Here is a 22,099-nt window from a genome sequence, read left to right on the forward strand (position 1 = left end):
AGTTGCTACCAAAGAAGTCTGAGTCCCTGGTTCACGCAACTTATTTGTACTATCCAGATCTGCTCTAGTTCTGTCTCATGTACTATTTCCACTCAATGATATATTGCTGTTGTACATCGCCAACCTTATGGAAAGATAGGTCAGATTTTACCCAGATAATGATGGGAAACTTGGTCCACATGATAACCTGACACTCCATAATTATGCATTCAATATCTACCTAGTAGCAAGTCAGAAGCTGTTTATCAAAAAGTAAACAGTTATCTGAAGAAAATATTTATTTCAAAACCCTAGATGTCTGCATTGTGATTCTGCTATTGGCACTTTCCAGAGGCTCCATAGAGCATTCCTCTTTGGCACAGATACTAAGAGAGTCATTGAGTTTGCTAGATCATAAAGCTGAAGTGGTAGCATAGCCTGTACTGCTGGGCTTGCTGCAGAGCCTTCTTCTACTTTGATCATCATTAAAAACTGGCAGCCTTATGAGTTACTCTGTAAACAGGTTGAGGTAGCATATTCAAATGTTGTAAATGTTGCCCCCAAATTCAAAAATGACTATTGAGGCTGGGTGCAGTGGCTCATGCCTGTAATTACAGCACTACTGAGGTAGGCGAATTGCTTGAGCCCAGGAGTGCAAGACCAGCCTGGGTAATATGGCAAAACCCCATCTCCACAAAAAAAAATACATAAATTAGCCGGGTGTGGTGGAGCTCACCTATGGTCCCAGTTACTCAAGAGGCTGAGGTAAGAACATTGCTTGAGCCCAGGAGGCAGAGGTTGCAGTGACCCCCAGATCCCACCACTGCGTTCCATCCTGGGCAACAGAACGAGACTCCCTCTCAAAAAAGAAAAAAGAAAAAAAAGCCTATCGAGCATAGTGGCTACTGAATGCCCAGAAGTTTTGCTGAATTTTTGTGGGGCTGATTTATCACCTTCTAATTCTTATATGCTCTACGAGGATATCTAAAGTATTTGCTACTTTCTTCTCATCAGAGACAATCAGCATAATATCATCAATGTAGTGGATCAGTGTGATGACTTGTGAAATGTTACGATGACTAAGATTAAGAATCGATCTAGCCCTGAGGCAAGACTGTGAAGCCATATTGTTGGCTCTGCTAGATAAAAACAAATTGTTTTTGGTGGTCCTTGTAAATTGGCAGAAAAAGATATTAACTAAGTCAATAGCTACATACCAAATGCCAGGGGCCATGTGGTTTGATAAAGATATTACATCTGGGTCAGCAACTACATTTGGAGTCACCCAATAATTAAGTTTAGGGTAGTCTACAGCCATTCTCTAAGATCCATTTAACTTCTGCCGAGGCAAAATAAGTGAGCTAAGTGGGGATGTGATAGATATCACAAGTCTTATTTCAAATCTTTGATAGTGACATCAATCTTGACAGTTTCCTCAGGGATATGTTATTACTTCTGATTTACTATCTTTAAAGAAAGGGGAAATTCTAAAGCCTTCTACTCAGCTCTCCTATCACATGGTCCTCTCTCTATGGGTTAGCAGGGGTGTCCAATCTTTTGGTTTCCCTGGGCCACATTAGAAGAAGAAGGATTGTCTTGGGCCACACATAAAACACATTAACACGATAGCTGATGAGCTGGGGGAAAAAAAAGAATTACAAAAAAAAAAATCTCATATGTTTTAAGACAGTTTACAAATTTGCATTGGGCCACATTCAAAGCCATCCAGGGTCGCGTGTGGCCCATGGGCCACAGGTTAAACAAGCTTGGTTTAGAGAGTCAATATAGAGATTCTGCCAGTTACCCAGTATGTCTATTCCAATTATTCATTAAAGAACTGGGGAAATAAGCACAGGCTAGATCTGCTGACCCCCTGGACCCACTATGAGTACAACTGGAGCTAAGACTCCATTTGTTACCTGAGCACTTTTAAGTCTCCACTTTGAACAGTTGGCCACAGTATTTTTGGGTCCCCCTAGGAATTAGTATGAAAGGTCTGATTATTTCCTTTTCCCCAAAGCATAGTATCTGGTAAATGGCTACAGGTCCCTTTGGGGAAAAGCTCTGGGAGTGTGAATTGACCTAGGTCTGAAAACTGAGTGAGATGCTGTGACTCTTGATTGCAGCAACTAAAGTTAACTTTTTTGCTACCAGAGCTAGAGATTTTCCTATTATATAGATGAAGGGATGCTATAGTACTGCTTACGTATTTCATTCATTAGCTACCACTAGGCATATACCAAAGACATTATCTCAGCTGTCAAAAACATCTGCAAGCCAATGTTTTCTGATACCTCTATGGCCCAGCTTTTCACTGTGGGAGATGTATATACTTTGTATTTGGTGTATAAGGGCTTACCGCCACTTGGCTTTTGCTACTATGGAATTTCATCATCTCCAGTAAAATCAGAGAGCCAATTTCAATGGTCTACAAAGGAGAGCAGGCACAGATTTTTTCATGGATGCAGGGAATCCCTTCACTAATGTACTTCTTAATACTTTAGTGAAAGGAGTGTCTACTGGGCCTTTTCATGGCATGTATTTGGAGGATGGGCAGGTTGCATTCAATTAATTCAACCAAAGATTCCTTTTTTGAAGGAGTCCAAACACACACAAGCAGTAGGCAATTTCTCTCCATTCATTCTTCCTTTGAGGCCCCAAAAATATTAAGGAATAGGGAGTGAAGGAATAAAGAAGATTGCTTGCTCAATTGTTATCATTTTGCATTCACCTTTCTACAGGTTTACCAACGCTGATGTGATAGACACTCCTCCTCCATCTCTCAGCTTCCATTACCCTCTAGAAAAAGTGTCAACAAACTTTTTATAAAGGACTAGATAACAAATTTTTTTTTGCTTTGCTGGCCATATGGTCTCTACTGCAACTATTCAATTCTGTTGTAGTACAAAAAAGACAATTTGTAAATGAATGATCATAGCTGCATTCCAATTAAACTTTGTTTTCAAAAACAGGTAGTGGATCAAATTTGGTCTAAGAACTATAGTTTGCTAACCCCTGCTCTAGAAATTCTAAAAGACTTCAATCTCAATATTTGTAAGTCTCCCCATATTTACCCCTTCCCCATTAGCTGCCACCTCCCCAGATGTAAAACAGAATTCTTTTCAAGTCTTCCATAACATCATTTTTTATTATACATAAAATCTGTGTCTACCTTTAAGCTTAGGCTATATATGTGCCTAATTTGAAGCAAACAATATCCCTCCACTTCTCCAACTACCATCTGAAATTCCTGCATTATCCACTCTTCATGGTTAAGGCACAAGAAAAGCTCCTTTAATATAAAATTTGGGTTGGAAATAAACCAGTCTCAGCCTAAACTTTAATTCTTCTATCAACAGCTGGCCTCAAGTAGGGTAATTTTACCCAGAACCATGCATAGTCAATTACCATATACAGTGAGGCCTACTAAACACACACTGGATGCCAAGCTCCAAATAGGGGAGGGTGGGGTGCTTAATTCAGTGGGATTTATACTTAATTCTTTAGGCAAAGGGAGAGGCCCTGATGAGTTTTAAGCAAGGTGATGACCTAATGAGAACGGAAGTTTAGAATGATTGTCGTTGAAGTTGTGCTGAATATGGAATTTTTGGGGAGGTAGAAAAACCTGATAGGAGGCTGAAGGCAATTAGGATACCCTTAAAAGTAGTCCAGGCAAGAGATAAATATAAGGGGCATGGAAGCTTAGAAACAGATTTTGGAAGTAGAGTTAGCTGAACTCAGCAAATGAGTCAATGTGGAGGCTACAGAGGTTGTTAAGTTGTGACGGGTGTTAAGGATGTGTTCTGGACTTGTTGAAAGGTGCTAGCTAGCTAGGTGCGTGTAATCCCAGCTACTCGGGAGGCTGAGGCAAGAGGATTGCTTGAGCCCAGGAGTTCAAGACCAGCCTAGGAAACACATCAAGACCCCATCCTGAAAAAGAAAGGTGCTAGCAAATGGAATGCTCTCTCTTCTGCATTATCTTCAGTGGTAGACCTAGAACTCAAAAATATGAGACAAGAGGCCAGTGAAACTAACAGAGGCAATGATAGAGGGTAGAGTACAAGAAGGAGACTGAGGTCAGAACAGAAACAAGTTTTATCCAGTTCAAAACGTTGGGTCACATCTGAAAAAACAAAGGTCATGTTCAAAAAGCTCAAAGAAAACAATAATTTCTATTAGAAACCCTGTCTGCTTTATTAATTGTCCTCTAGAAATGAGCCCACTCTGCCATTAAGTATTTACTATCCGGTGTTTTTCCCCCTTTCTCCTTATCTCATTTGACTTAGAATTATCAAACTTGCAGGGCTGCTTACTACTGTAGTCTCTAACAAAGCATCAATCAGATGTGGGGATGACTTCTAGAAATCCCATAGATACGTTAATGCACTAGTGAAATGGCACACCTGTAACTTGCACATTAAAGCATTGTTCTAATATCAAAGGGTTGAAACAACCGAGAACTCTACCAATAGGGAAAGAGATAAATTATGATGGAGTAATATGATTAAATACTATGCAAAGTAAAAAACAAGGCCAATTTATATGCTGATATGAAATGATCCCAATATAGTTAAATGGGAACAAAAAAAGCAAGAATTATTTGTATTTTAAAAAGAGGGAAAAAACATACATATTGTTTTTATATTTTTAAAAAATAGCATCGGTTACCTCTGGGGAAGAAAACTGGTGTCAGAGGGCAACAGTGAAAGGAAGATTTATCATATACCTTTCCTAACTTTTGAAAATTGTGAACTTCAAACAACTGGAGTTCACAAACAACTGCAACTACTAACACATTTTTAAGAATTAAATAAAACAGAAAGGAAAATGTATGAAGGTAGAATAAAGAGTTTTAGACATTCAATATCTCACATTTCTTAATTCCATGCACCATTTTCCAGCAAGCTAGTGGTGGATATGTGTTTCATCCAAATGAGGGTGTGAATAAAAAACAAAAGTCATAGTATCTAAGGAACAGAGGCTCTATCAGAGATGTCAGCAAAAAGAAATTCCGAACAACCACCATGGAACAGGCCTAGAGAGCAACAGTCCAAACAGGGGCAAGAGGACAGATTGCTCCAGTAAGGGACAAATAAATCTGTTATGTTAGACTACGTGGAAAACCAAGCTGAAAAGATGTTAGAGTACATAGAAATTGTACTTCAATAGATATATGGAAACACTAAGCCAAGTGTTTTCTTAAATGAGTTCATTATTACTTCTAGGATTAAAAAAAAATTCTACAAGTAAGGAATCCTACTCGTAATATGCTTGCTTGACTCAGTAGTAAACAATATCTATGTAATCACAGTAAATAAATACTAAAATGCAAACAAACAATGTGAGAATTATGTTGGGAGGTCAAGGAGGGAGAGTAGAGGTGGCTGTGTATGAAAGAGCTAAATATTTATCTACCATAATAGGAAGTCAGTAGATATTGCCAAATATTGATACATTAAGAAACAGCAGTATAAGCATATTATTTGAAAAGGTAAGGGCTAGAAGAAACATTTAAATAAATGAAAGTAGTTGCTTTTAGGCAACAGGACTGGGGAGACGAGAAAAGAGGGGCAGAGTTGACTGGATTTTTATTGTTGTTGGAAGTCTTTTAATAACCCTATTTTACTTTATTTACATGTAAGTAGGATAAATGTACAGTCATGTCCTGGTATCTGCAGGAGATTGGTTCCACAACCCCTGTGGACACCAGCATCTGCAGATGTTCATGTCGCTTTTATAAAATGATGCAGTACTTGGATTTAACCTATGCACATCATCCCAATTACTTTAAATCATCTCTAGATTACTTTTAATGCCTAATTCAATGTAAATATTGTGTAAATAGTTGTTATACTGTGCTTTTTTATATTATTTTTTATTGTTGTGTTACTTTTTTCCTGAATATTTTCAATCTAAGGTTGTTTGAATCTATGGACACAGAACTCATGGAAACAGAAGGCGAACTGTGCAGGATTTGGAATTGTACTGCTTCGACTTGAGTCTTGGCTCTAATCTTTCACTAACCTTGTAAATAGAGGCAAAATACTTAATCTCTCAATTTTCCTATCTTTAAAATAGGGAGGAAAATAGCATGCACCTCATAGGGTTGCTTTGAAGACTAAATAAGTAAACTCATGTAAATTGCTTAAAATATGCCTGCCATGTAAGTGTTCAATAGTAAATAAGGACCAGTACTTATTATGAGAATAAATATAAACTATTATTACTTGATAAAAATATAAAGGCACTAATAACTAAAATCTATTTTTAAAAATATGGGCCATATATTAATGTCTGCCTCCTTCGTGGGGAAACTTTTGTTTTTATAAGTTAATGCTCCCAGGTACTAAATAGGACTTTATTTCTTTAGCCTACAGTCTTCACTCTAACCCATAGTTAGGGGGAAGGATGTGGTGAGACTGTTGAAAAATTCCAAGTTACAGTTAGTGATGAAAAAGTGGGAGCTCAAACTGGAATTTGAAGACTGCATGTTAAGTAGTTATGCCAAAATGGGAGGGAAGAGCCTTCCAGGCCAGGAAGCCCACTTGCAAAGACCTAGAGGCAGAAGGAACAGAGCAATATAAAAAGATTGGTGGAGCTGGAGCAATGATGAGTGTGCTATATGTTTGATGGGAGCCAAATCATGCCAGGCCTTTGGGCATGTTAAGGAGTTTGCCTTATCTTAAGGGCCATGAAGGGCTTTATGCAGGGTATAACATAACCACATATTTTGAAAAGATCACTCTGGGTGCAGGGTGAGGAACTAACAAGCAAGAAGCCAGAATGAGCTCAGATAGACAAACAGCGAGGCCATGGCAAAAGTCCGGCAAGAGATGATGACAGAGATAGGAATGAATAAAAGTAGATGGATTTGAGGAATATTTAGAAGGTAAAACTTACAGAACTTGGCATAGGACTAGCCAAAAAGAGATGAAAGGACTGCTAATTCCAAGAAATCTTTTGCCTCATTTTATTTTTGTTTTTCTTTGTTTGGTCTAGTCTAACTCAATTATATTTTTTAAGTAAAGGCTGCTCCCTTTAAGCTCCTCAACAATAATAATATACACAATTGTGGAATATGTATAAGCAAAAGCTGCAAGACATTTCAATTACAAAGTTAACTTTTCACTTTTAAATGATAAAACCCCAAGATCTTGGAACAGAACCAAAAGGCCCCAAAATAAAATAGAATTCAAAGTAAAAAGATAGAAGTAACAGCAATCCAAATTAAATAGACTAATTAAGCCAGTGAAACAAGTTCGCTACTCCCCAGTTTCTTTGGTTACTTCCCATTAAAAAGGCAGATTGGGCCAGGCACGGTGGCTCACACCTATAATCCCAGCACTTTGGGAGGCCGAGGCGGGAGATTCACAAGGTCAGGAGATCAAGACCAACCTGGCTAACACGGTGAAACCCCGTCTCTATTAAAAATACAAAAAAATTAGCCAGGCACCTGTAGTCCCGGCTACTTGGGAGGCTGAGGCAGGAGAATGGCATGAACCTAGGAGGCAGAGCTTGCAGTGAACCAAGATCGCGCCACTGCACTCCAGCCTGGGCGATAGAGCATGACACCACCTCAAAAAAAAAAAAAAAAAAAAAAAAGGCAGATTGACTTATATTGCCTGCCGATGCCTCTCCCCTTTCTGTGACACTTCTACCCCAAAATTTTTTTTCCACAGAAGGCTTAATGGAAAGAGAAATTTTGCATGTTTTGCAAATAATCCAAAAGGGTGTGTGTGTGTGTGTGTGTGTGTATACAGACAAGAGCAAAAGCAGACTATATTTATATCGTATCAAGCAAATAATAGAAGTATACACAGGACACCTCACCCTGCTCAGGTATATGTGGAGGTGTGGGTGAGGGGACACAGTTTCCCAAATGAAGCAAGACCTTCTTTGAGTTTTAAGAGCCATTAAGAGCTATAGATAGATGTAAAGATAGAAGGAAAGGCACTCTCTGCAGTGGGAAGTGCAAAAGAAAAGCACACAAGAAAAAAAAAAACAATAAGAAGTCTATTGCTGGGAAATAAAATTTCGGCTTATGGAGTATCACTCCAGAGTTAAGCAAGTCTCAGATCCCATGGGACCATTTTAAGGGCTGTGGGTTCTATCCGGTAAGCAACAGAAAATTGTTGAAGGATTTTAAGTGAGAGAGAGAATTTGCATTTCTAAAAAGATCATCCTCATCCTCCAGATGATGGACTTGAGGTTGACAACACTATCTGCTGAGATACCAGGTAGGAGGCAGCTATGATACCTTAGTTGAGAGATGTTAAGACCTTAAACTAGATCAGTAGAAGTGAAAGAATTTATGGCTGGGAGAAAGGTATAAAATGTTAAGTGGATTCAGTGTTCTAATGGTTGTTGTCTTAGTTCATGCTATAACAAAATACCTTAGACTGGGTAATTTAAACAACACAAATATACCACTCACAGCCAGAAAGCTGGGAAGTCCAAGATCAAGCTGCTGGCAGATTCAATGTCTGGCGAGGGCACATCCCTCATAGATGGCCTCCTAGGTATCCTTACATGGAGGAAGGGCAAAAGGCTAACAAGCTTTCTCAGTCCTCTTTTATAAGGACATTATCTTTTACAAAAACACACAAGGCCAAGGCCCTCGTGACCTGATGACCTCCCAAAGACCCTACTCCTAATACCAATACATTGGATTTGATTTCAACATATGAATTTTGGAAAAACACAAACATTCAGACCATAGCAGTTGTAGAGGCTAAGAAAAAGAGTTTAAAATTACCTCTGGATTTCTGGTATGGCACCTGGATGGTAGTACACATCTATGATTCACTCTCCCAAATCTCTGCAGCAAAATATATTTCAAAATTCAGGATTTGACAGCCTGTAGTCTCAGCTACTTGGAAGGCTGACATGGAAGGATCACTTGAGTCCAGGAGTTCAAGATCAGCCTGGGCAACATAGTGAGACCTTGTCTCATAAAAAAAAAAAAAAAAATCAGATTTTTTTGGATGTTAGAAATGTGATATGGTTTACATAATCATTGTAAAAGTGTACCCCAGCAGGGCCTGGGCAGTATTATGTAATCAAACAGCACTATTTCTGCAGCTGGACAAAATCCACTAAGTTGAATACACAATCACAATAGCCTCCTGACAGTTCACTCAGGCTTTGCTCCAACTGAGTTCAAGTTTTGCTAACAAATGAGTTAAATTTTGTTTTGCTTTGTTTTCAGAGGCTGATTTTTGAATTATAGATAAGAAATGGTACAATGTACTACTATCTATAAATAGAATACAGAGAGTGAGCAGGTTGTTTGTTCGTTTTTTGATGAGATGAAGGTTCTGGTTTGAACATATATAATCTCCAGTGATGAAGAAATGTTAAAGATGTCCAACAGGCAATCATATAGAAAAGAAAATTAGTTTGGACAGTTTGAAACTGAAACAATTATAGGGAAAAGGTGTACTTGGGGGAATATTCTCTCTTTAGTGCCAAAAATAAGAGCCCAACTCTGAGAATGACCCAAGGAAGTGTCATATAATTGTCAGTAGTCTCTAATGACCTAGAATTCAGAGTCCTACTTGTCTTTGCTTTGCAATAAGTGAATGTACTTTTGTCTCTTGCCACTGCTGGAATTGATTTGAATTTAGTTTTCCCCCTGAGTGTACATGAGTTGTGTTAAATTTCAGCCAAATTACATAGTATGAATTATTTTGATACTAACTAAATGCATAATTGAGCAGCTAACTGAAAATACCTTCCTTTTCAATAGGATTTTATATCTATAAAGTATCTATCATTCCAAATGTATTTTTGCACTTGATGGACTAAAGAACTGAATACATGTGAAGATGATTCAGGCACTGATCATTTCTAAAATCCTAAATATGATAATATTTTCCTTAGGAGAAATATTTCACCCACCAAGAATGTAAAGGCAGGTTAAAATTGAAAGTGTCTACGGAAGGCTTAATTATCCAATCAGAGCTTCCAAGACTACATTCCTACAAATCATTGAGGGATCTATTTTAATCTCTCAATGTAGTCTTTTTGTGGAGAGGGGGAGTGTAATTCCTACAATTTGTCTCATACTTGTTTCATAGTAAAAAAGAAAAGCATTAAATATTAACAGAATATAAACCAAATAATAAACTGGCTATGTTTTCTCTAATAAATTTTCAGACTCCACCCAGAACTCTAACTCAGTCATAAAACTTTAAGAGTTCAGAATAGAGCTGGACAGAAGGTTTCTCCCTCAAAATTTCACTGAATTCTTATCACCAAAATCCCCTCAGAAAAAAATATTTCTAGTTTTTCCTGTTCCCAAATACACTACAGCATGATGAGAACCCATTTAACACAAAATATGTATAATGAACAAGGTTTCATGTAGTTCTTAATATTTGAAAGATTTAATCTAGCACCAAGGTCCTGGAGCCTCAAGCCCTACAATACATGTTTAATTAGGATTACAGTAAAGTTTTTAAGAAATAATTTATTTTCTTTCATGTGAGTGGGTGTGTGCCTGTGTGTGTGTGTGTGTGTGTGTGTATACGCATGTATGAGACAGAGAAAAAGAAAGCTGGTAGAAAAATCAGCCTTTAAAAGAACAAAAATTCAACAGAATAGTGCTATTTTCACATTGAGGGCTCCAGCACTTTCGTGGTCATAAAGCAGTCTAATTGTTTAGACCAACATTTTTAAAAATAAAATAATAAAGAACATACATGTTGTAAGGTTAAGCACTGTTTCATATTAATAAAACTTGTTTCATTTATATACACTCACATTGGAGTTTACAGAGTTGAGGCAGAGAATAAATTAGTTATTGAGGATTGCAGTAAAAGGAAAAAAAAGTTTAAAGAAACTTAGTGTTAAGGAAGTGTGCTTGAAATCAAAAATCTGGAGTGTTGCAAATGGATGAAAGGCACTGGGTAGCTGCCTCATAAAATATATTTTAAGCCAATATAATAAAAAGATCAGAAGACTAAATAATGTTATCCACATTGACTTAAAAAATTAACTGTGGCTTGGAAATACCAAGAAGGAACTAAAAATCTCAACTGACATGGCATCATCAATATGCATGCTATTCCACAATGAGAGGAGCATGATGCCTTCACTGGGTAGTTTCCACGAAGTCAGGCAATATTTGGACAAGTAGAAATGAGGGTAAATCAGAGTGAAGAAAGAGCAATGGACAATTCTGTAATTACAAAGGCCTTACAAATTATATGAAAGAAAAAAGATAAACATCTTATGGTAAGTGAGGATGTGGGTGGTGAAAAGTAAGATACAGGAGTCATGAGTCAAGCCACTGGAATGATCATGCCATCTCTGAGTGAAATGAAGTTAGAATACCTCTCTTGGCTTCAATTTTTCATAAATGGATGGTTTGACTATTGAATCTCCAAAGTGAGAAAGGGATCCCGAGAATGCTAGGGCTGGAAGATACTCCTGATTGTTTTTAAGGTTTTGTTATCTTAATCTAGGAAAGTATTATTTTTCCTATTTAACAGATAGATTAAGTTACACTGTTACTCTAGCTAATGAAAACATGTTACATTTCTCACTAGAGGTTAAGAGGAAAGACAGTCTGGTAACATCTGCCTAGTAAGTAATGAAGACTAATATTCAAAATTCAGGGAACAACTCCTATATCTCATATTTAAACAGTATTTAGCACATTTGTTTCTCTGTATGGAGACAAGATTAAGAGGTCAGGTGAGATCCTTTTAAGAAATGTAGAAAAGTGGTGATTGAATTAATAATTACATCATGTTATGCTGTGGTTGGCTTTTAGATTTCCATCTAATCTTAAAAAGAAGAAGAAAAATAACCCCACTACATGTTGCATCAGGCATTTTAAGTAAAACGTGCAATTTAAAATATATTTTTAAAATGTGTGGAGATAGAACAAAACAAATCTAGTGGAATTGTTATTATTATCAGAAACTTCTACGTAAAAATGTTGGTTAAAGCAATATATAAAGATTGATTCTCGGTACAAATTGCTTGGAAAGTTTAACATGTGCGCTAGATTTCAGATATTAAAAGTTAAATTAAAAAAAGAATCTAATGGCAGCGTGTGACTTTAACCTCATGGATTTTAGCCACAAACGCAAAGAAAAATATATACAATAAAAGAAGCAACAGATTTTCCCACAAGCAGAGATTTTCTAATTAAAATGCTGTCACTTTAATATTTTTTAGCTATAGAATTTGACTGTAAATGTCTTCATTATGTAGTGTAACTTCTATAGCAAGTTATGTTAACGTTTTCAAGAATCGGAAATATTGGTAACTCGATGGGGTTCTTAAAACAGAAATAGTTTCTTTGATGAGTTGGAAAGAGAAGGAAATAAAAGTCTAAGGTAAGCGCCAGTTTCACCCTCAATTCTTAGGCTTCAGAAAAGCCTAATTAGGCAGGGAAAGGAATTTGGGCCTGGCACACCCAAGCTTAGACGTGGCAGGATCCTGAAACAATGTTTTTTTGAACCTTTGAGTCATATGCCACAGGCAAACCATAGCCGCGATATGCAGGTCCTTAAGTCAACAGGTCCTCTAACGAGATGGTGAGTGGTTGGTGCGTGGCAGTTGGATTTCTTCCCGCCACGGAAGAAAAGAACTCTTCTCCATTGATCAGGAAAGTGGGCCCAACTCTGGCTTGGAGAGCGCACCCGGAAAAGTGCAGAGTCGAAACAGAGAGAGAGGGGTGTCTGCGTCCCGGCCAGAGAGCCCTTTCCAAACCACTCGGAAACCATTTAAATGGCTCGGCGGCCGCGGTTTGCAGCCTAGAACTGTTTGGGGTCCCCGGCTAGGAAAGTTGCCTGGCAAAGCCATGTCTTTCGCTGTCGCAGGATGTCCTCTCGGGCAGAGAGGCTGGAGGAGACAGGCAACCTGCTAGCCGGAGTGGAAGCGCGCCCGCCTCCCGCCGGGCCCTCCCTCTCAGGGTCCCCACCCTGCGACCCTCCCAAGGGCAAGTCCGGGGCCACCAGGTCTTTGGTCTCCGTCCAGCTCCTCAGGGGCCGCCCCATTGGGACTGGCGGGGGCACCGTGGGCGAGAGGGTGTGACCGGGCTCCCCCCCGGGGAGCCACCTGCCCCTTGGCCCAGGGCGCCCCTTTCGGGATCTCTCCAGGGGCAACCGACACACTGCTCTCGAGACCGTCTCCAACCGGCCACCTGGACCGTAGCCCTGTCCCCAACACGTGAACCCCTGCGGCCGTCCTCCCGCCTGCTCTAACGCAGCCCAGGGGTACCGCGTCTCCCTCCGCCTGCCGCCGGCTTACCTGGCGGGTGGGCAGGGCAGGGTGGCGGGAAGCGGCGGCCGGGCAGGCGCTGGACGTGGGCTAGGCGCCAGGTGCAGGTGGCGGCGGCTGCGACTCCGTTTGCTGTCACCACAGTTGCGGCTCAGTAGAGCTCCTCCTCCTCCGCCGCCTCCTGCCTTCCCGCTGGGCCTCCCGCGTTGCCTGGAGAGGCAGAACCGAGGCTCGGCTTCCACTTGGAGTCTCCCAGGTGAGCTCCAGCCTGCGACGTCGGCAGGGGCGAGGCCCCGCTTCCGCGCCTGCGCGCCAGCCTCCCGCCCCGCCCCAGCCCTACCTGAGCGCTCCAGGTGAGAACCTTGGATCGCGCGCGCAGGGTGGGGGCGCCGTCCGGGCCAAGCCTGGCTGTCGCGCGGCTTCTCTCTGAGCGGTCGGCGAGGCTGCTGCTCCGCGCAAGTTGTGGCTCCCGGCCCATCTACATTGGAGGAATCCTGCACTGACCTGGTGGCAGTGATCACCTTGTAGCCAGAACACAGTCTGCTGGGTCCTTGGGGAACCAGAAGTTCTAGATTTCCTCCACGCGGTTCCTCCCTTCCTCCTCGGTTCGCCAAAATGAAGGGGTGCGCTGCCTCCGAGGACCACTTCGGGAGGGCAGCAACTGCTGGCTCATGTGGTTTCCTCGGGCAGGGTTCAGCAGCTTCTGTCACCAGTTAGGTTTCGTGAGCTTCCTTCCCGTGTAGTCTTGATTTCATCACTTGACTCACTTCAGCGCAGCTAGTGGTTTCCGTTTCTGTACGCGGGCGCTCTGGTAGGGGCGCCTCACGTCCAAAGGAGGAGTCTTCTTCCAAAGAAGAGCCTTTGGTATTTGGCAGAGCCTCGCCAATTTGGGGCGCACCTCCCCTTCCTGGGATGCTCTCAGAAGGCAAACCAATTCCCAGAAGAGAGGGAAAAACAGCCACAACAGAGAGAACCTTTGCTGTCCCTGTTTGGAAAGAGATTGGGATTTCCTGGAGAGGGCTTGCTTCTACTGTAGGTTTGTTTAAAAGCTCAACATCTATTCTGGAAGAGAACAACGCAGACTCCAGGAAGATGGTGGGGTTTGCTGTTTTTAAGACAAAAAAAATTGTTAAACAGTATTTGTTCCATTTATGACACAACTTTCTGTTTCAGCCTTCCTTCTGCTGCTGCAACAAACATTGACACACCCAAAACCAGGACTTAAAATGGCCTTTATACCTTTCTATGAACTCATTTCTTTGGCCCTATCCCAAAGATATCTAGGGATATAAATAGAAAACTAGCTAAAAACTTTTTGGTGTCGTGTTTAATCACATGGTGGTAGGTTTTACTATGAAGTTTAGTTGTGGCCTTCCTCCTACATTTTGACATGCTCTTATGGTGCTTATTCACTGTTTTATTAGTGCTATGCGTGACCTAAAAGTAAGGTTTAAAATACAGGTTAGTATAGTATCAACAAGTGTATCTTTAGTATTCGACTACTCTAAGACATTGGTTTTAGCATCCATAGTACTATTTTATACTAGGACATCTATGAGTTAGGGTTTAAGACTTTAGTAAACTAGGTAGTTCTTTGCTTGTTTTACATGTCATGGTTATTTTGCGAGCACCAAGGAACCTTCAAGTATTTGCAACATTTTAATATCAGTACCTACAAGCAATTGCCAAGCTCCCTTTCCCTCCAAAAACAAACAAACAAAAAAATAGTTCAGGAGATACTTGTGTGTATTGATATACTAACTTGGCAGTGTTTTTCCTTAGGTCCAGGTCCAGAACTGAAAATACTAACTACTCAAATTCTCTTCTCCTTCTCCTTCTTCTTCGTTGTGCCACTTTGTCGTTTACCCCTAACCAGAGGTTAATGTTAGTCTTTGGAAAATTTGTAAGGTATCCTAAATGTATGACCAAGAAACCTGTACCCTTTTTCACGCACCACCCATCTCTGAATGAAGAGCCAAAGATTGTCAGAGTTTTGATGTCCCACCAGGCGAAGAGCAACACTTTTCACTGACAATCAGGACAGAGCAGATGGATATAGAATAACAATCTGGAATCCAAGGACTGAGATGCATTGACAGCAAGACTAGTAACGTCAAATAACAACTGAAAAGAGAAGCTAGGGTAGACCTATTAAAAGAGAGAGCCAGCAAACAGGACCAAAATGCTGGATGAGGAGTCTAAAAAGAACAGAAGAAACAAAAAAGATCAGGAGTTACTAAAATTTGACTGTCAGTTTTACAATGGAGACAGACAATTTAAAGAAGGAAGCAGTTTTTCTGAGTGTGGCATTACTTGTGCACGTTGAGTGTCATATATATAGAGAGAGAGAAAGAGAGAGAGTGAGAGAGTGAGAGAGAGAGAGAGAGATATCTTGGGGATGAGACCTGTCTAAACACAAAATTCATTTATGTTTCATATACACCTTATACACATAGCCTTAAGGTAATTTTATAAAACATTGTAAATAATTTTATGCATGAAACAAAGTTTGTGTAAAGTACTTATGTGTGGAATTTTCAACTTGTGGTGTCATGTTGGTGCTCAAAAAGTTTTGAATTTTGGAACATTTCAGATTTTGGATCTGTGGATTAGGGATGCTCCACCTGTACTATTTTACACAACGTTGCTTGTACTATTTCAAAGCATTCTGAAAGCAAAGTCTTAATATTAATAAAAAATTTTCTATGTGACAATAAAATTAAAATGCTGCAGGCCCAAGAAAAAAATATTATCATATTGAAATATTTAATGCCCCAAATCTAATCAGATGCAGGTTTTTGAAAGTACCATCCTATTCAAAATTATGAAATAAAGAATTTGTTTCATAAAGAGAAATTAGCATTTCATCATAAATAAAATCCAGGAACCTTAGTGTAGACATGCTTCAGAAATAAGCTAATTTTAATAGTATATGTTTGACATATAATGACAGTTAAGATAGAAAACTGGGCAGATTTTACACAGGAAGGAAACAAACATTCTCTCTCACACACACACACACACACATACTTATTCCATACACACACACACACATACACACACGACTAGCCACAAAATGCTCATTTGCATGGATTTGAAACAATACTCACTCCTTAATACTTTCTGTTAACATTTAAATTAATGCCAAGACCAGCACCTGGCACTTAGTAGGTACTTAATAAATATGTGTTAAATGAATAAATTGACCCATCAAGTACCATAAAAAAATATGCCTAGTGTCTTGAGCAATTTACAGGTCTAAAGAATGGTTTTACCCAACAGTAATGACAAATAAACCAAGGCAGATAAGAACACTAGACTGGTAATCTGAATTGCAAAGTTCTAAGAACAATAGCTACCAGCTTTCACATACCTACATTTCAAAAGACACTATGCAAAACAACTTACACTCCTACAAATTACTTTACATCTGGCTTAAATATTCTCTTCCACAAAACAAAATAGTGGTACAAGATGATCTACAGGCTTCTTTACATTCTGATTCATATAAACTCTATGCCAAGAGAATTGGGCAAATAAATAAATAAACAAATGAAACCTTCTGGATATAGCAATAATAATGGGACAGCAAAGATGAAGAAACTGAAATTATTTAGCTGAGATCAAAATTTTAATTCATAAAAAATAGTTGTAATATATAATGTAGCAAGTAAATGTGTAAAGTTACTAAGCCTAACTTTAAACTATTTTAGTTTGTTAATTGTTTAATTGTTGGTTACACAACTTTGCTTTGAAACATACTCTAGAAACAGTTTTGCCTCATGAGGGAACTAGAGCTTTTAGTGAGGATCTCAAAGTCAGACTGAGAGATTTGGCTCAAAGACTGAACAGATTGGAATAATTTCTTCTCAAAGCAGTAAAAGTGTTGAAATGCTATTGATTCAAGCAGAGAATAGAGGTGGTATCACAGTGAAGAGCCACAAACATGTGGGCATTTTTAAAATAATGATTCAACATAATTCTACATTGTGTTTAAAATATTGCAAGTTAAAACAGGGAAAATATAAATAGGTTATTTTAGTATGAACTTTTTTGGACATTGTTTTATATGATTCTTCCCCCTGTAGAATCTCAGAACAATCATCTCAGATTTTCAAAGTGGTTCACATACTATGAGGGGTTGACTTAGATTACAACAAAACTATGTCTTGCTAATCTTGTATTCTTAGTACTTGGCACATAGTAGGCACTCAACAAATATTTGATGAAATGTATTGAATAGAGTGCATTGTTTCAAGCTTTTAAGCATTAGCATAAGAGCAAAAAGAAATGTCATGCTGAGTCAGAATAATATTCAATCTAACTGGCTCTAAATTCTGACAGTGGCACCAAAGAATATTTTGTGGGAAACTATGGTGATAGTCTTGCATGATGTTGACCTCAGTGATGTACTTGAGTATCCCCCACTCACTCTTTTCCTAAATTGATTTCTCTTTTTCTGTAACATGTTTCTTTAAATTGAAAAGAAATTAATATTCATTACAGAGAAATCAGAAAATACACATAACTGCAAAGAAACTAGCTTTGAAATACTCAGAATTCCTTATACCAAGATGAATCAGTGCTATCAGACCCTTTCTATCATGCATCTTTGCAGAATTTTTTAATTGAAAAAGTTGGCAGGAGGCACGGCATGGAATGGGGAACATAGAGGGATACAGAGACAGGTTTGTAAAATAAAAACTAGATCATTCTGGGGACTTGTTTTGTAGCCAGAGTTTTCTACTTGACATATAATTAAATGTCAATAAATTTATTTTACAGTATTATTTTAATGGCTGCCTGATATCCCTTTGTAAGGATTTATTTAATCTGTCACTTACTGTTGGACAATGAAGATTGCTCCCAAATTTTGCTATTGCAACCAGTGCTATAATGATCATACTCTTCATCTGTTGAAACATTTATTACGATTTTCTTCTAATTGACTTTTATTTTGTTTTTGTTTTATATAGAGATGGGGGTTTCACTATGTTGCCTAGGCTGCAATTGAACTCCTGAACTCAAGCAATCCTCCTGTCTCGGCCTCCCAAAGTGCTGGGATTACACGCATGAGCCACCAGGCCAGGGATATTTTTGTCTTTTGAGACAGGGTCTTGTTCTGTTGCCCAGGCTGGATCACAGTGGTGCAATCATGGCTCACTGCAGCCTCAACCTCCCAGGCTCAAGTGATCCCTCCACCTCAGCCTCCTGAATATCTGGGACTACAGGCATGTTTCATTATGTCTGGCTTTTATTTTATTTTATTTTATTTTATTTTTTGGAGAGATGAGGTCTTACTATGTTGCCCAGGCTGTTCTCGAACTCCTAGACTCAAGCAATCCTCCTTCTTCAGCCTACCGTAGTGCTGGGCTTATAGGCAGGAGCCACCATGCCCAGCCCTGACTTTTATTAAGCCACATTGTGTCAATTATCCAGATCCTAAACTATGACAATGTCATTAGAGGCATCATATCACAAAAACAAGAGGTAGAATACCTATTAACAATTTACAATTTTCTATTGGTAAGAAAAATAATAAGAATATTAATTCTAGCTACCAGACCTTCATACAAAGAACGTTCTATTCAATGAACACCTTATAATTTTAGAAATATGGAAATAGAATACGCCACTTATTTTTTAAAAAAACTCAGATCTCTTATTTTCCTCTGATCATGCCACAGTCAGTTTCCCACCTGTGAAAGTCTTTGTATCTTCTAATATGATTTTCTTCCCCCTCTCCAAATCCCCTCCAGCCCAACTGAAGACCCTAGTCTCCCATGGAGTCTTGATATGGTTTGGCTGTGTCCCCACCCAAATCTCACCTTGAATTATAATAATCCCCACATGTCAAGGATTGGACCAGGTGGAGATAATTGAATCACGGTGGTGGTTTCCCTCATACTGCTCTTGTGGTAGTGAATAAGTCTCATGAGATCTGATGGTTTTATAAATTGGAGTTCCCCTACACAAGTTCTTCTTACCTGCCACCATGTAAGACGTGACTTTGCTCCTCATTCGCCTTCTGCTATAATTGTGAGGCTTCCCCAGCCATGTGGAACTGTGAGTCAATTAAACCTTTTTCCTTTATAAGTTACCCAGTCTTGGGTATGTCTTTATTAGCAGCATAAGAACAAGACTAATACAAGCCTCCTGGATCAGTTCAAATCACCTTGATATTTCTTAATTCCAATGCATTGGCATAAAGTAAATTTCCTTCCTCCCTTGGCCCTCACCTCTCTCTTTACTCCAATAAGGGAGAGTTGTGGAGAGATGGTACCTGGGTTTGATATAATTTGTTGCCAGATAAGTTATAATAATTTGTTAAGGAATTCAAGCCGTAGAGGATGAGGATGCTCTTTTAGCATATTAGGTTTGAGGTAACAGGCCAAAAGGAATAGCATTTGGTTATTAAGGTAAAAAGAGAAATAATTTTTATGCATGTTAGAAGGGGAATTTTGAAGGAAATTACACTTTTTCTGTATATTTATATATTTTACTTTTTATTTACCAGGAGAAAAGGCATTTGCTGCCCAAGGTAGAATCCCATCACCATACTCCTTTCCTACATCCAATCACAAAATCAGAATATGCCAATTCTCCATTCCCAAGTAAGTCAACAGACCCTAAGATTACATTCCCTTTCTCCCCTCTGCAAAGCTTCAGGGACAGGAGTCCCTGACAGGCAGCTGACATTTGGGGTTGCATACAAAAAGTCAAGTCACTGCAAGAGAAGGAAGCTTGTTTCTATTGGAAGAGTTAGTGTACAACATATAAAAACGGAGTGAGGATGGGGATATTGTAGTAGGGAAGGGGTTAAAGGGCTTAGAAAATGATTTTTTTAAAGGTGGACAGGGGAAGAGTAGAAGGCAAAAAAAAAGTCATCCATGTGGGACATCTTCTGAACGCCCAAGGAGAATCTTTGGGGATACATTCCCCCCAAGATTTAAAGAAGTGGCTTCACTCCTGAGAATGTACAGGAAGCAGAGAAGCTAAACCAGGAGCAACATCCAATTTCTTTGTCTCTCCTTCTCTTCTCACTGCAAACTCTGTACAGGTTTGGCATAACTATCTAAACTTTCTAGTAAAAATCATAGCCTTCATGAAGATCCATTGTGTATTTGATTCACAGAAAGTTGGTATTGAATTGTAAAACACGGCTACAAATTTCTCCCTCTCCAATAGGCGTGTCATTTTGGAATGTGACTTGCTGCTCTTCTCATCAAAGGTAAAGTCCTCTTCTTCACCTTTTCACCTAGAGTAGCTGTGCGACTTTCTTTGACCAATCAAATATGGTGGAAGTGATGTTGCGTGACTTCCAGATCTAAGTCTTAAAGAGATTTTTCACTTTCTGCTTTCACTCTCTTGGAATGTTGCCCTGAGATCACCACACCATGAAGAAGTCTGGGGCGAAAGGCCATGTGGAGTGAGAGGCTCAGCTTCCCAGATGATCTCACTGAGCACAGCCCCCAGCCACCTGCCAGCTCAATGCAACCTGGTGATGGACCCAAGCAAATACCAGCAGAAGAATCACCTGGTCAACCCACAGAATCATGAGAAATACTAATTTGTTGTTGTCTTAAGCCAGTAAGTTTTGAAAGAGTGTTTTAACTGTTTCACCTAAGTTTGGTCTCTTAACATGAACATAAGCACTTTTTTGCATTTGTACATCCTTTGTACTCTTCCTGTTCATACCGAGAAAGCTTTTGCGATGCAAAAGCTCAAATGTATTGGAATTTTAGAAGTCTAAGCCTTGAAGGACTCTGTACAAAACCATACCAAAAACCACATATTTTGAAGAATATGTTCTCGTCTGAGCCAGTTTTCTATTTCCACCTCAAATCTTGATTGGTGCTGACTGGAGAAAGGAGAAGAGAGTCAGGGGTAAGATCGTGGGTCGGAGGTGGATATTGACAATGTACCTGAGTAAAAGCCCTGTAGCCTCTCACCATGCTGGAATACCATATTGCACAACTACATGGACCGCCATTTACATAGAGTAGGATGTTTAGTACTGCGTCTTGACCTTTGAAACCAGACTGGTGAGAGGACTCACCAACAAAAGTGAAGCTAGGGTCATAGGCCCTACCTTGGAGATTGGTAAGACCCCAGAGTTATTCCTTGCCCAATGTTAAGTAAGAACAGAAAACATTTCTAAAGAGGGTCCTGAGGCAGACAGGTCTTAAGCAGTCCCACAGCCCTCATGTGCCCCAGAAAGATGCAGAGCGCCCAGAAGCGGTTTTTCAGTGCAGGTGAGAATGGTTTAGATCCACATGTTTTTGTAAATTAGTTTTTATTGGAAGAGAGGCAAACCCATACATTTACCTATTGTCTATGGCTGCTTTGACACTACAATAGCAGAGTTGGGTAGTTGTGACAGAGATCATATGGTACACAAAGCCTAAAACATTTACTATCTGGTCCTTTATTTTTAAAAAGTCCTTATATTAGATGAAACACAAAGAACTGGTAAAACTTAAGCCTTGTGTAATAATACAAAACAAAAATATACCATGTAGACCATAATCAAAGGGCCCATTGTCTTCAGCCGCTGACATTGGGACCAGGGTGTAGTGTCAGAACATGAAAGCCTGGATACCTACAATGGCCTAATTTTCTCATACAAATGCATCCTACCACTCCCATCCCATACCTTATGCTAGATAGGATCCATGGAGTTAGCTGCATCTCCAGTGAAACAGGAAAAGTCCCTGATTTTACTGAGATTTAGCTATTGTCACATGGTGTAACAGGGATTTAAGGGAAAAAATAACCTCAGGTATAGACATAGGAAAATAATGTTAGATTAAGTTTCTTATATACCTGGTTCTGTCTTCAGAAACTGGCACCCACTATAAAGCCTTCCATAGTGATAATTATC

General features: G+C 39.4%; 2 protein-coding genes across 6 annotated transcripts in view; both read right to left on the minus strand.

Annotated features, from left to right (window-relative positions):
• GALNT3 (polypeptide N-acetylgalactosaminyltransferase 3) overlaps window positions 1-13,920 on the minus strand; it is a 210,528-nt gene extending 196,608 nt beyond the window's left edge. For 4 of the 5 annotated variants that reach the window (XR_008546807.2, XR_008546808.2, XR_008546806.2 and 1 more), the window contains exon 1: window positions 13,246-13,822. The gene's annotated coding sequence lies outside the window, so the exon portion shown is untranslated. Of the gene's footprint in view, window positions 1-13,245 lie in introns of all 5 variants that reach the window. The other variant, XM_515871.8, reaches the window with a different exon arrangement.
• Window positions 13,921-13,928: 8 nt separating this feature from the next.
• Window positions 13,929-22,099, minus strand: part of LOC134807986 (uncharacterized) — a 37,635-nt gene continuing 29,464 nt past the window's right edge. The window contains exon 4 of the mRNA XM_063790538.1: window positions 13,929-14,320. Coding sequence (XP_063646608.1) covers window positions 13,929-14,320 — 392 coding nt within the window. The remainder of the gene's footprint in view (window positions 14,321-22,099) is intronic.

Source organism: Pan troglodytes, chromosome 13 (assembly GCF_028858775.2).
Source record: "Pan troglodytes isolate AG18354 chromosome 13, NHGRI_mPanTro3-v2.0_pri, whole genome shotgun sequence".
Taxonomy (NCBI): Eukaryota; Metazoa; Chordata; class Mammalia; order Primates; family Hominidae; genus Pan; species Pan troglodytes.